General features: G+C 47.0%; 1 protein-coding gene across 1 annotated transcript in view; it reads right to left on the reverse strand.

Moving 5' to 3' along the window:
- Positions 1–15,782, reverse strand: part of ADAMTS17 (ADAM metallopeptidase with thrombospondin type 1 motif 17) — a 146,691-nt gene that overhangs the window by 47,138 nt on the left and 83,771 nt on the right. Inside the window, exons 11-14 of the mRNA XM_053271716.1 lie at positions 15,028–15,173; positions 12,451–12,617; positions 10,333–10,460; positions 3,650–3,770 (exon numbers count right to left, since the gene is read on the reverse strand). Coding sequence (XP_053127691.1) covers positions 3,650–3,770; positions 10,333–10,460; positions 12,451–12,617; positions 15,028–15,173 — 562 coding nt within the window. The remainder of the gene's footprint in view (positions 1–3,649; positions 3,771–10,332; positions 10,461–12,450; positions 12,618–15,027; positions 15,174–15,782) is intronic.

Raw genomic sequence — 15,782 nt, forward strand, 5'->3', positions numbered from 1 at the left:
GTTGGTTTGGCACACAACGATCTTTCTGGATAGTCTGCGTTACATCAATGCCTCAGGAATGCAAAACTGTGGTCACAGAGAATCCTGCATACAAATTATACACTGGAAGTGGAATTAGAGGAGACACCGGGAAAGAGAGAGAATGAACGAACGAACGAACAAGACAGGAGAACACTTTTGTCACCATGAAGATAATGTGTAGAGGGTTGCTGATGAATCTCCACTGATAAGGCTGGAAAGAACCAGCAGGAGAAACAAATGCAAGGTTGTTGGGGCTTTCTATTAGCAGGCATAGTTATTTTCCCCAGAGAGTGAAAATAGATGTTAGCGTGACTTTCAGTGTAGACAACAGAAGAGCTAGCAGGGGTCTTACTGGAAGGTGATCTCTTGAGTGAAGTAGATGTTACACCATGGCTATGAACTCTAGCAAAGCTGGCAAAAATCCGTATGCTCCCTTTTGCTGGAGAGTGTGTTGTGGAACCACAGGAACAGTAACCTCCAGCCTGAAAGCCGTGTAAGTAAGCTGAAGTACGTTGGGTTGCATCTATATAGGATTTGCAAGGCCTGGGACGATGGAGAGGCAGACTCCTCAACGGTGCTTCTGTAGGTGTGTGGCTGCTTGGTGTGTTTCCCATGGCAGCTATTCACATGATTGACGAAAGGCATGTACAGGAGTCTGGTATGTGCGCTCACATTTTTGTGTGAATTACTGCGTCCGTTTTAAAAGCCAATCTGGGGGACTGCACCCCTTGAAAATGTAGAGTATGTATTACATGCAAATAATGATGCGTGTGAACAGTCATGCATATAAAAACGGTATATAATATGTTGAATAGTAATATGTGAGTGGGGATACTGGCTAAGAGGCTGAGAGCGGGGGGAAAGGGACATGGAAGAAACTCAGGTCAAGGTTTTCAGTGATTCTGCTGGAGATGGCCATAAACAGCACCAACCGAGGTAGTGACCCATTCTGGAAACCTACAGTATCTACTTCGGACAAGACAGAGACAGAGTGAACAAGCAGAAGTCTAAATATGTTCACGGCTTACCAACTGGGGCTAGATTTCATTTGCAGGCAAAAGGCTTTTCCCCACATCCAAGTTTAAGCAGTAGGTGTAACTGGATCATCAACTGCAATGCTTTAGAAATGTTGGTGCTTTCCTATTTAGCCTTTGGGGGGACATGGGGGGGGAGGGTAGAGAATCCACACATGCCTGTTCTCTGGTGGTTTCTGTTCTTGTAACCCGGCACATTTCTAACCATGGGATTGGCCTAGGAGGAAAATGGTTGCATCATGAAGCCATGGATAGGACGTCAAAGCCGCCTGCTAGTGCTCTTGAGGATTACTTAGGAATTTGCTTAGGGATTTCTGTCCCACTGATGCTTAAGAAATCAAATTAATAATAATAATAAAATAATTAAGTAGACCCTGCATCACTCATTATTATTCTAATAAATTTTCTTCACTGTCAACCTCCTAACTCTTCAGCACTGTCATCTACATTTAGTGACCTGTGCCTCTTCCTTTTCTTGACCTTCCAAGCTGTAAATGGACCCGAATGCCAAACAAAGCTATTTTTGAAATAATCTCTCATTCCAAGATGTTTTGCCACAGGTATAATTCACAAACATCAAATGTGGTGCTAAAGCTTTTTCTTGACTGCACCATTTCAATCAGCAGATGGAAACTCACATCAGTGATGGCTTCTTCATACAAAAGCATTCCCTGCACACAGAAAATTAACACATCGGGACCAAGCTTTCACCCCAACATGCTAGCTTTCTATGGGCAGGGAATTTCTTCTACTTCGTATGAATCAAATAATTTATTTGTTATGTACAGTCATAGGTCACTGCACCAATTAAAACAACCATCAGCCAAACTCAGTCACCTACAAGTCGGTACAGAACACAACTATTAAATAAAGAGATCCCCCTTACAGTCAGTTGCCATGGCCTTCCAATAAGTAGCTCATATCTTTAAGGCTTCCAGGGCATATGAAACTACACATTGCGATGTCCCAGCCTCTTGATCTAACAAAACGTTTCCATCCTCTGAATCAAACTGGTGCAAAGACAGCATGGAGAAGCCAGTGACGTGGACTTCCACCTGCAGTCTAAAATGGTAGAGTCAAGAAAAAAGTTCAACATCTCACCCACTGTTTGTAAACTAGGCCACGAGTTTGCTCTCCCAGGAGCAAGGCAAAGAACTCAGAGGACAGCTAAAAAGTCCTTATAAGGAAAGGAGCTTCTTTTCTCTCTCGTTTGCAATCCCTGCAAGTTACAGCACACATCAAGAGACCTTCGGGCGTATCCATGGCTTTTAAAAACATGACGCTTTCACTTCCAGTTCGGCCCAAAGAGACGAAGAGAGACCCGACACCAGACAGCCTCTACCGCAGAGCACCACACCGAACGATCAGGCGCCTTACATGAGAAGCACTTGGGCACAGCCTTTGCCTTTGCCAGCACACACGTGGAGACCTTCTTACATTGACTATGGGACACTGAGGAACAGAAAGGGATTTGCATGAGTTCGGTTCTGTAGCTAGGGTCATCTGCACACAAGTCAGCAACCGGGAAAGAAATGTGACATCTGACTCTGTAATGGGTGCAGCCCAGCACTCAGGTTATTACACAGTCTTCAAAAGGTAATACGGATGGATGCATTACAATCAGCTTCCTGATAGTTCTTGCAAGGTCATTCCTTTCTCCACACTTACTTGAAATAGAGCCTGAAAGCACAGGGTTTTATGTTTAAAAAAAGAAAAGAAAAAAAGAACAGCCATTACTGTATTGTGTCCTCTTCATCCCAGAAGACCCTGTACAGCCTGAAATCCTTGTCTTGAAGCTTATGGGGCTGATCAAGATGAGTTTGCTTGCTTGCCTCTGTACTCCATCTTAAACTGTTATAATCTGCAGATGTTTAGGGCTATTTATACCATGCTCAGATATGAACACCATCTCTTTTTTGCTTTGTTTAACGTCCAGGCAAATAAAGAGTTCTGAAGAACTTGAAATTCTGCTTAAGATTTTGTATCATGGTATAAAAGTATTACTAAAATCGCAGTATTTGGATTTTCTCTAAGCACCAGTGTTTGCAAGATGCAGCAGTAGTTTGCAGTTTTGCAAAACTTGTACCAACTGCATTGTCTTACATTGGCTTTTTAAGGGTATACACAGGTGTCAATAAAAGAAATGTTCCAATACAATCTCTCTCTGCATAAAAACCGCTTCTCCACATTGATCTAATGAATGATTTATTTGAAATGTGTTATATTTAACTTCTTAATGGTGTTCAAACATTGTTTTGACCAGTAGTCTAAACAAATATTTATTCTACTTTACTTTTTTTTAAAATAGAATTTTAATTTTCAAAATAAAAAGTAGATAAAGGAGAGATACAACAAAAGTGTTCGAAAATATCAAGCGATGCAAATTTTGAAAAAGGAAAAGAAACAGCAACCTCTTCCGGCTACTTTACTTTGATACATCTCCGTCAAACTAAGAATTGTGCCACTGTCAACATTGCCTTTCTTAACTTTGCATCCAAAATGGGGCACATACCCTGCCTTCTGCAAGCACAGACATTTTTTCATTTCAGTTCTCATACATGCCAAGCAGCTGAGACTGCTCACTAGGTACTCACCCATCCCTTTCGTATGGTTGAAGTCACCTTTCACCACTTTGCAGGTTTTGCCGTCTCCGTTGCAGATGCCGCAGCGATCCTCTTTGGCAGCTGAGCCAATGATCCCATCACAGCCAATTTTCTAGGAGGAAGCAACAAGGCGGCCTTCATTATATTGGTGGGAAAGGTTTCTAAAGGAAGATGGGTCCAGAATACCTATTTGTGGTTGACTGCTGAAATGCAAGAACAACTCTGGAGATCAGAAGAGGCATCGGGCATGTCGGACGTAGAACTGTTATGCCCAAGTAGTTATCATCAGAAAGGGAAGCTTGACCCATTCAAAACCAATGAGAATCTTGAATATGCCAAGGTCCAATGAAGGCCAAGTGCAAAGCAATCATGCGTCAAGATCCAAGGGGAGCCAGCTGTCAGCCTGATGGGACTGGAGGGGAGTAACTCAGTGCAGGACAGGCAGTGCTCAAGTGCCAGCAGCAGCCACTGCTGCCAAAGACTAGAAGCAAGGAGGAGTTCGAATTCCAGGATGGTTGGATGACTTTAGCCTAGCAGCGTCCTTTGACTACAAGACAAGTTACTCAGACTGAGGGGCAAACTCAGAGGCTGGGGCTTCATAGGACCTGACAGCGAACAATTGATCCCGGGGGTCAGCTGACTGAGCGCCCAGCCAGTGGCAGGGATGGCACTGCAGCCTAGGTGGCACCCTTTAAGAACAGAGTTTAGTCTGGGGGTGGGCTTATGGCAGAGGCTGCAGCTCAGTGGCAGAGCACCTGCTTTGCATGGAGATGGCCCCCGGTTCAATCCCTGGTGCAGGGGCAGCCCTTCCATGAGGCAGGGTGAGCACTCACCTTAGGCGTCGCTGCATGGCCAGGGCCAGCTCTTCGCCACCACAGACACCATCCCAGAGGCCTTCCTGCCACTTGCTGCCCCCCTCTCCCACCCCAATGGGGCATCTCTCTCCTGTCCCCTCTTCCCCACGCCGATGCAAACTAGGAGCACTCCTGTCACCACTGTCCCGCTTGGAGGCGTTGTCCAAGAGTGCTCAGAGGCCTCTTCTGCTTCGGCAGGATGGCCCAAGAGTGCTGAGCACCTGCCTGCAGATGGAGGGAGCGTCATGTTGGCCTCCACCTCAGGCAGCAAAATGCCTTGGGCTGCCCCCGCCTTGCTGTCTCTGGGCCAGGAAGGCGGCAGAAGAGCCCGCCAAGCAAGGTGAACCAGCCGGCTGACTCAACAGAAGGCAGTTTCCTAAGCGCATATGGCAAAAACATGGTGCGATTACAGAAAGCAACGAATCGTGCCCGGGCTTCTTTGCATGCTGAGAGAACAGCCAAGAAATCAAAGGGCACGCAGAGTCGCTTTACAGCTTTTGACTTTCAATTAGGCATAAACCAAACCAGGCCCTGCAGGAAATGCTCCAGCAACTTTGTCACTAATGAAGTGCCAAGCAATACTGTTTCCAATCAAGACATCCCTATTAGCACCACAGGGCTGAATACATTTCTCCCACTGGAAGCTCCGGCCAAGGTGACTTCAACCTGCTATGGGCCACACACAACCCTGGGTCCTGTGGAAAGAAAAGACGACTCTCCTCCCCATTCCCAGATGTTCCAGTCCTAATACGATGCAATACAATAATACAGTGGAAGACCTAATGCAATGAAGACCTAACACAATACAATGGTCTTCGTAGTGTGCAGATACACTTTTTAACCTTTAACTGGAATGTAAACTCTACTGAAGATTTGGAGTACGAGCAGCTGCTTGTTGCAGAAGCACAACCTGCCGTGCACCAGTCTGAATGTGGCCCATTAGCCGTGCATTGTGTGGCCTACTAGCTGTTGAACAAACCCTTTCCCCCTCCTCAGCTGTTTTTACATCCTGGCTTTCCTGGGGCATTAGGCTCTCAGTGGGCTGTGTTGAGTTGTGCTGGCTGGGAGCACAGAATTGGAGTCCAGCTGAACCTTTGATGGGCCAGAGATCTGTCCTCCATTGGGGGGTGGGGCAAGAAGGTGAAACCACCTCCCCTACTTCTCATGATAGTGATGTGTCTCCAATTTTAGGGGGTGGGTGGGAATTATGAGCTTTTTGTAGTCCTGTGTGGCTGATGGCCATTTTGATGCTCCCGCAATTCTCTGGTCTGAGTAGCTTTGGGGGGAAAGATGGCAGTCCTCAATGGCAACCACCTTGTTCCCCCCCCCAAGTGCACCTTGGAATTCTGATAAGTCTGCCCTACTCTAAATAGATCTCTGAAAAACAGCCTCAAAAATGAGGGGCGTGGGGCAGTTTCAGGCTGGCTCCACACAAGAACTTGAAAAGAATGAAATATTTCCTTGGCTCCAGAATCTAAAATGGTGCAGTTTACAGAAGGAAAAGATTATTTTGGTCAATGGGTATGAATTGGTATTCTCGGTGTGCCCGCCTCCTCATTGTTACTTCCTGCAAAATTACAGAGAAAACAATACTTAGGGGCATTTCTGGAAACATTAGCAACGTGCCCTTTTATGATGAAAGGGAGGCAAGAAAACATCCTGCTCTTTTCAAAACAGGCCATTATCGTCAACCACTGCAGGGTGTGCCAGGCCAATTCAAGCGGGTCCTTGGGGACCAGGCATCTGGTTCAAGACTGTGAATGTTTGTGACCACAGATGCTGGCTGCAGGCACCTGCTAGAATAGGCTTGCGCAACTGGTGTCCAAGACAAACACAGAACACTGGTCATAGATGGCAGCCCATTAGGGGCCCTCTAAAACGTTGGGTGTGTTGTTTTTTAAATGCCTGCTTGAGGCTGAAAGAATGGGGGTGGGCAATGGCAGACAGCTGGTAAACTGCATTCTGCTTGCTAGGTCACCAGTTCTACAGAGCTCCTTCTTAAGCTCTCCAGCCTCAGCTGCTGGTGCAACGATTCCTCTTATGGGGCTTCCCAGCCACTGCCTGACTATACCTGTCTGCCCTGACACTGGTCTGTCCAGTTGCCCTGATACCTCACTGCTGTGCTGCCTTTCTGAAGGCTCCATTCAGGTGAGGATCAGAAAAGCACTACTACGACGACGAAGATGAATATTTATATACCACTCTTCAACCCAAGTTCTCAAAGTGGTTAAATACATAAATAAGATGGCTCCCTGTCCCCAAAGGGCTCACAATCGAAAAAGAAACATAAAGCAGATACCAGCAACAGCCGCTGGAGGGATGCTGTGCTGGGGTTGGACAGGGCCAGCTGCTCTCCCCCTGCTAAATATAAGAGAATTAAAAGGTTTAATTCTCTTTAAAAGGTGTCTCTTTGCTCAGTGGGCAGGGGGACCCAGCTTCATATAGTCTGTGTCAGTCTCCATCTTGTTGGGCCTCATATCCTCTCGTCTGCCTCTCCCTTTGCAAGCCTCCTCACTTTACTAAATAGCACGGATGCCATCTCTACCAAACAATCCACCTCACTCCTCCTCATAACTCCGAAAATACTCATTGGGTGGGATTTGCCTCTCCCTCCCTTTCCGTTTCTTAAGTCATGCCACGTCTCTTGGCACGCAATCCAAATATTATACTGATTGGGTATTTTGCAAGGAAGTTTTTAACGTGGCTTTTGAATATCTCTGCAGAACACCAGTTGACACCGCCTGCACATGTGTTTGGGTGTTTCTTTGCCGGCACAGTTATGGTTACCATTCTGCACTCTTGCCTCTCGTCAGAAATGACAGTGCGCGTTCAGAGCACTCAGTAATGCTTCCCATATGCCAAACGGCACCAACAGCCTTAGCAGACTGGATATAAATATTGATGTCATTAAGTGTCATTCTGCAAATTAATCATGCTAAGGTCATGCCAGTGCAGCAGATTTCTTGGCATGGCCAACACTTGTTCATACTCTTCAATAGCCATGGAACGTCAATTCACACAACCGCTTGGGCTCAAGGCAGCTGATGTTTTAACTTTTTTGTTCTCTGCGATTGGTTTAAGGGCTTTTTTTTCACTCTGTTTTATATTTGTTGTTTTAAATTGTGTGCATCGCCTAGAGATACACATATCGGGCAGTATATAGATAGGATAGAGAGATAGATTCTTTCCTTCTGCCCACCAAGGTTCCCTACTTAGGGAATGAAATGAATCCAACAACAAAGGCTCAGCCTTTCTACTACCAGTTTGTAACTGACCATCCTTGCTTTCACTCTGCATCAGACTAAGTAGATTATAAATGTGAAAGCTTGCACATTAAAATATTAGTCTAAACATGGCTGCATAACTTTGGCCCTCCAGCTGTGGATGAACTACAACTCCCATCATCCCCAGCCACAGTGGCCAACTGTCATGGATGTTGGGAGTTGTAGTCCAACAACAGAGAATCAAAATTGTTCAGCCCTAGTCTAAGAGGTGCTGCCGTATTCTCTCTCTCTCTCTTTTGAGCTATATAATTGACTAACACAGCATATCACGTTTATTTCTGCACAATGCATGCCAATTTTCTGATATGAATCAAAATTTTCAGAAGTTTGCAACTTCTTATTGACTGACTTGGCACATTGCTGCCTGTGTGCACGCAAGGTGGCTTACAAGACAATTAACATGCAGTAAAAACATACAGGACTACCACAGAGTAAAAGAAGAGGGCTGCTGCCAGTCAGTGAAGACAAAAACCTATATGAACTATATGGCCTGACGCAGCGCAGAGCAGTTTCGTATTGGGAAATTATCTTGAACTCTCTGAAAAGATGATTGTTTCCAGCTCAACTAGGTGAGATGCATTTGAGGGCATTTCCATGCGGTGCCTTCTAGCACAGAACGGCAATGTGCACAGAACTTTCATTGCCGACTCTTTCACGAGCCTCTCCAGATCTTCGCGTCTTGAACCAATTGCTTCACATCTCGCCGGTCCCAGAAGTGGACGAAGTGAACCTTCTGCAGCTGTCATCGCCTCTCCACATAGTTTACAGCAGTTGCTCCTGAGTTTAAAGCTCAACTCGCTTTTCACGAGGTACCTCCTGAGCAAAGGGGCTTGTAAAGGATCTCACTTGGCAGGGAGAGCAGGTTCCCACTCACTGGAAGATGGAAACATGCACCATTGCACAGGGCCTGATTTACTGTCCACGGCTGAGGAGGAATCTCTCTCAAAAGGAGACTGCTGTCTCAGCTCTTGGCAAAGGGATTGTTCACAAGCAGGAGGGAAGTGGAGCTGTTTCAAAACCTGTTAGTTTGTCTACTTAGCTGGACAGAGAAGAGAAATTGAAGCAACAACATTGGGACATATTGCCTTATACAATAACAGCAACAACATTGGAACAATTGCCTTATACTGAGTCAGACCATTGGCCCATCTAGCTCAGGTTTGTCTATACTGACTGGCAGCGGCTTCTCCAAGGCTGTAGGCAGGAATCTTGCCCATCCCTACCTGGAGATGCTACCAGGAAGTGAACCTGGGACCTTCTGCATACAAGTGGATGCTCTACCACTGAGCAATGACCCCATCTCCTAAGGGGAATATCTTACAGCAGAGAGTGTACGCATGTAGTCACCCGTCCAAATGCAAACCAGGTACGATTCATGGCAAACGGTACGATTCATGCTCACTACCACACGACCAGCTCTCCTCCCCGCAACACAAGTATGGATCCACAACAAAAATGTTGCCACATATCCCAGGTGTTCACGTGTTACCTGAGACTGTGGCTGAGCAAAGGGATTACTTCATACGCAACTTCCCCTCTCTGTTCCTCACGAGAATGCACACACATACAGTTGCTGTGGGGTTTAAACCCCCCCACGAAGAGCTTAAATCTGCCAAACCCCTCCCCCCCTCAGAAAACACAAATTTACAAAATGGCTGGTGAGAAACTAAGGAGTTTTTTAGATACCTTCCCCCCTCAGCAGCAGGAAGGGCTGTGACTTTCTTGAGGAAGTATTCTTCAAGTGGAGAAACTACCTGCTCTTTTTATTCCAACCCTCCTCTTGCTGAATTCCATAGCTCCACCCAACTGGCTGGCTGTTAAGTGCCTTCTGAGTCCTTCTGAGTCCATTCTGCTCCACTGAGTTATATTGGGGCAGTTTGATGTCTGTGTGTGGAGGGGGGGGGATGCCCCCCATCTTACATTTTTTTCTTCGAGATTTTTGTGAAACAGGCATATCTGCAGGTTACTCTGAATCTGCTGGTACCTTCCTCTTGCCCACAGATTCTTTGGTTCTCTGTCCTTAAGGATCGTGGCATTTTCAACTCTCTTGGGAATAGACATTATCTATCTATCTATCTATCTATCTATCTATCTATCTATCAAATTTGTACACCGCCCCAAACTTTTGTCTCTGGGAGGTTAACAATAGCATAAAACAAGTTAAAATATATACAAAAACTTAAAACAACTTAACAATTTAAAAACCACCCACAAATTAAAACCTTAAAATTCTAAAGAACTGAAAAGGCTTGGGTGAAGAGGTGGGTTTTCAAATGCTTTGCAGAATGCATCACTGGTTCTCACCTAGTTGTACTTTTGAATTAATAAAGGAACTCTGAATGACGTGAAACATTGTAAGAAAGACAGGGTGACTGCTAAAAATGGCAGCCCTGTGCCAAGTCACTCCCTGCACGGCTGCAACGTGTAATCTGCATTTCATTTTGCAGCTCGCACCAGACTTACTCGGCAAAAGCCCGACGTGACCAACATGACCCGTTGACTTGGGGAGAGGATAAGGAAAGAAAGGCTACTCCACCTGGCACTTGCCATGAACGCAGAGGTCAGTCTCGTAGGGCCCACACGGAGTGCCATCGACCACCCTGTCTGACACCAGAACAGGAGATTCCTTCCCGACTGGGGAGCAATAGAGTTCACAGGGCTTGTCTACAAAGAGAGGGGTGAATGTGAAGCAGCAGCCAATCGTGCCGATTCATCCACAAGTAACAGACGGCTCGAAAGCAAGCACAAGAAGCAAGCACAGGATTTAAAACGATGAAGGATATAAATGTGTCCATCTACATTTATTGATTTGGATAAACGGGGAGACCAGCTCCAATGCATCTTCCCTTCTGTGTTTTGTAATCCAAGGGCAATAAAATTCCAGGCGCTTGGCTCTCAGTGGCTGCTCTGGGACTCAGCCCCGGTTCCGAGCACCTGCTTCCGACCTCTCTGAGCTTCAACTGCTGCCTTGAAACTCGACTCCCGACTGTTTGGAGAGGTGCTTTTGCCCCACATGGACTGACAGACAGTCTGGAATCCAACAGCCTGGAGTCTGACTGGGGTGACCCAAAGTATTGAGGCGACTGAGGTGAGGCACCCGGGGCTTAGCTCTAACTGAATGGGGGGCCCCCTGAGGGTGAGGGGAGTCCACCAGCCGAGCAACAGCTTGTTCTTCACTCTCCCCCTCTTGCCTCCCCAAGGAAGAAGGTGGGGAGATGGAGGGAAACAGGGGCCCACCTTCTCAGCAGCCACCTGGCCTCTCCTTAGGCGCTCCTTACAAAGCTCCGGCTGATCCCCAAGGGCTGCTCCCTGGCGGTGGAGGAGGCATTTTTCTGCCCTGCTAGTGCCTCACTAATCTGCTGTCCGAGGCAGCTGCCTCATCTCACCTCATGGAAGGGCTGCCCCAGAGATCGACCCATACAAAGGCCTGACACGGGGGTCCTTTTCCTGGGCCTGTGTCTGCTGCTGCTATTCCCTTGAGGCTGGCTTGGGTTAAAAGAGCCAGATTACTCTTGCACCCTATTCTATGAACAGAAAAGGCTTATGAGGGTAAATGAGAAGAACAGAAGGGGCAGCTAAGCCCTGCTTCAGAGCATTCTGTCTTCAGCTCCTCTTCGGTCCCCAGATGGTGCTGGACTATCCTAGCTAGTCTTGTGGTAGCAAGCATGACTTGTCCCCCTAGCTAAGCAGGGTCCACCCTGGCTGCATATGAATGGGAGAGTAGAAGTGTGAGCACTGTAAGAGATTCCCCTCAGGGGATGGGGCCCTTCTGGGAAGAGCATCTATTATTATTATTTTATATCCCGCTCTTCCTCCAAGGAGCCCAGAACAGTGTACTACATACTTAAGTTTCTCCTCACAACAACCCTGTGAAGTAGGTTGGGCTGAGAGAAAAGTGACAGGCCCAGAGTCACCCAGCTAGTCTCATGGCTGAATGGGGATTTGAACTCGGGTCTCCCCGGTCCTAGTCCAGCACTCTATCCACTACACCACACTGGCTCTAGGTTCCAATTTCCCTCCCAGGCAGCATCTCCAAGATAGGGCTGAGAGAGACTCCTGCCTACAACCTTGGAGAAGCCGCTGCCAGTCTGGGTAGACAAAACTGAGCTAGATGGACCAAGGGTCTGACTCCGTATATGGCAGCTCTCTATGTTCCTATGGGAGTTGGAGTCCCACAACATCTGGGGCCCAGTTTGGGAACCCCAGCACTTAGCTCATCCTTGGATGTGAGGCAGGTAGAAACTGGAGAGAGGGTCTTCTCCATTCTGGTACCCTGCCTGGGGAATTCTCTCTCCAAGGAGGCCCACCTAGTGCTTACATTATGGTCCTTCAGGCTCCACGTCAAGTTCTTTTTATTTCCCCAGGCCTTTTAGAAACAATCACTGAGGAGCTGTTTTAACATCCAGTGGCTAATTTGGAGGGTTTTTTTAAAAATTTTAATTACTGCGATTATTTCCTTTTAAAAAACTGTACCCGGCTTTGCAACCCTGCCCCCTGTCGCAAATAGAAAATAAGACTAAAAACATCTCAAGTAAATAAACAGATAGGCTCATAAGGGTTTGCTGGGAACCTCAGACTGACGGAGAAACTAAAGAGCAAGGCTGGGGTGAAGAAAAGCGGCCAACAAGAATTACGAGATAGTCAGTGAACTTACCATCCATGACCACAGCTGTCCAAAGGCTTTTCTTCTTGTTGGTGTATCTGTCATGAGACTGGCACTGTTGGTCTCGGAAAGTGGGCACCCCTTTAGCACAGGGCAAGTTTTCACAAACGGTGTGCTCGACACTCGCACCACGGCAGTTTTTGCCTCCGGGGCCAGGGCTGTTAGTGGAGGAAGAACGGGCAAGTGTTGCAGGAGAGACATACATGCACAGACACGGTCTTGCCATCTTCTATCCCAGTGCTGTCCGCACCGACTGCCAGGGATTGGACCTGGGACCTCCCGCCTGCAAAGGAGGTGCACTGCCTGCCAGCCTGTGCACGCAGCACACATGCCTGCCCATTGAACTGTATGCTCACCCTAACTCAAAAGTCTCATCAGATTGGACGGCAGTCTACAAATCTTCCCCAAATGTGTGTTAGTTACTTTAGTTTTATTTAGAATATAATTTTAATGCTGTCTTGTTTTGCATGTTTTTGTACACCGCCCAGAGTCTTCGGAGTGGGCGGTATATCAAATGTTTCAAATAAATAAATAAATAAATAAATAAATAAATTTAAACAGAGGCATAGCTGAAGGTTCACCAGAATATTTTTTTTTTTGCCTCTCCCCAATTAAAGCTGAACATTGTGCTGAAATTCCCCAGCTCCTCTTCCTTGCCAGCACTGTCAGTTTTTGTGGCAACAATTCTACTCTTCTGAGCACTTGGTGGCCACCATTTCTTCCTCAATTTCTCTGGAAATGACACGACATGAGAACACAGCCTCAAACCTAGTGGGGGGAAATGAAAGCCACAAGCCATCGATAGGAGCCCCACCACCAATGGTTCTTCTAAGTGTCTTATCTGCCTTGGGGACAGACTCAAGCTAGACTGTTGTTCGGTCTTCCTGGGCTTTACCAAACAGTCGAGCTGAAACAGAGCTTTGCAACTCAGATCCCTGTTGTGTGAAAGGGTCCTACTGATGAAATGCCCCCCTCCACAGTTTTACTGCCCTGTTCATCGGTAGCAAAATTGGGGTGCTATTTTTGCAGTTTTCAGGGAATAGATGAAAAGGTGGTCTTACTGAACAGAATGGCTGTTTTAATCCTGCCCTATCTTACAGTCAAGTCTTAGGTAATTCAGAGAGCCAGCCTGGCAAACTATAGTGTGGAAAAAGTCAATTCAAGCAAAGAAAGCAACTGGGTTTAAAGACAGAAAGACAGACCTGTGGGCTAAAGTGTCAATCTTGCGAGGAACACATTCCAATAACAACAACCAAACAAAGAAGATGCCCCAATATAAAATATATATATATTTTAACCCCAGGCAGTATTTCTGGCCAGTGAATAAACCAGCTGCAGAAGAACAAGATATGCAGACAGGAATATAAAGTGAATATATAGAGAGTGAAACAGGATCATGTGCCAGTTCTGAGCCAAGAGCATAAGCGAGCAAAAGAATGTGAAAAATCAGCGCAAAATCTGGTGAGTTGAAGAACGAGGCATGGAATGGATTTGGTGTCGGCAAGGTTGATTCACACACTACATTACTTGGCCACTCAAGCATTTCTTGGCCACTCAAAACAGTTCTTGTGGTTCCCAGGTATTACTCCTGAAGATAGGTCTTGTGTGTCATCTGAGTAATGATGGGCAAGTTGAGCAGCAATATATGTGTTCATTACTTCAGTTTTCCATAAAGTCAGAACTTGAACCCCCAGGAGGAGAGCTGGTCTTGTGGTAGCAAGCATGAATTGTCCCCTTTGCTAAGCAGGGTCTGCCCTGGTTTGCATCTGAATGAGAGACTACATGTGAGCCCTGTAAGATATTCCCCTCCGGGGATGGGAATGCTCTGGGAAAAGCATCTGCCTGTTTGCATGCAGAAGGTTCCAAGTTCCCTCCCTGGCAGCATCTCCAAGGTAGGATTGAAAGTGACTCCTGCCTGCCACCTAGGAGAAGCCACTGCCAGTCTGAGTATTGAGCTAGATGAACCAATGGCCTGACTCAGTATAAGGCAGCTTCCTATGTCCCTATGCAGCTTTTGGACCCAAGGGATTGATTGATTGATTGATTGATTGATTGATTGATTGATTTGATTTCTATACCGCCCTTCCAAAAATGGCTCAGAGAAATAACAAATAAATAAGATAAATAAAATGGGAATATAATTCCCATATAACCTGGGAATTCAGCTGGCACACCACCAACCCACTTTTGGACATGGAGTAGTAGCTCAGAGGGAGAGCAACTGCTTTGCATGCAGAAGGTCCCAGTTTCAATCCCAGGCAGCATCTCCAGGTAGGACTGGGAAAGACCCTTAGCCTGAAACCTTAGCGAGGCTGAGCCACTGCCAGTCAGTGAAGACGATACTGAGCTAGACGGACCAAGGGCCTGACTCCACGTAAGGCAGCTCCTATGTTCCTATGTACCTGAAACGCTATCGGCGCTGCCTTTTGTGGGAGGGAAGAAAGAGAGAGAGAGGGCAATATGCATGCAAGGGCAAGGGGTGGCATTTGGCGTGCACACAGACACCCCCCCCCAGGTACACAAAGGTCTTGGATCACCACTAGGGGGCTGCATCATGAGCCAACTTACGGTGGATTGTCACATTTGCGTTGCCGGAATCTGGCGCCAGTCCCACAAGTCCTGCTGCATAAGCTCCATTGGCTCCACACGCTCCAGTCACCGTCGACGTGTTCGGGGATGGGAGTTTTGCTGACACACTCCCCAGTCCGGCACCACTGGAACAGAAGGAGGTAGCAAGAAGGTTGCGTGGACAAAGGCCTCGGTGCTGCAGGCATTGGAAACAAGCATAACCAGCAGTCCGGGCGGCGGGGGGAGCGCCCAGGACCAAGCTGTGCACCCCTGGAAGGGCTCGCAAAAGGCAGAATAAAGAGAAAACAGTCACAGCTGAGCAACCACGAGATTCTATCCGTGGCTGGAGCCAAGTGTGGGAATTAGACACCTAGACTGAACCCTGCAGAAAGCGATATGGAGGTGAGATTAAACATGAATTCCCCCCATCGTCCCGGAGTGAAAGAAGCAAACTCTGTTTTGGGGAGACTGGCGTGGCCTCCACTGGTTTCCTCGCAATCAAAGAGACGAGGTCTGTTGGTCACAGGCCCATCTGGTCATATTGCATTGTCACAGCAGAGACTGCAGGTGCTCCATTGAAGCCAAGGGGAGGGGGCTTGCCTATTCATGGCCAGCTATTCCGCCCGAGGCTGCAGAAGAGTCGTGAAGTTAATTCACGTTAATACATGTAAACACAAGGTATGTATGTTGCTGCTGTTATTGTTGCAAGTCACACTCTGGCTTATTTAGCTGGAAAGGTGACTCGCACACACATA

Source organism: Hemicordylus capensis, chromosome 10 (genome assembly GCF_027244095.1).
Source record: "Hemicordylus capensis ecotype Gifberg chromosome 10, rHemCap1.1.pri, whole genome shotgun sequence".
NCBI lineage: Eukaryota > Metazoa > Chordata > Lepidosauria > Squamata > Cordylidae > Hemicordylus > Hemicordylus capensis.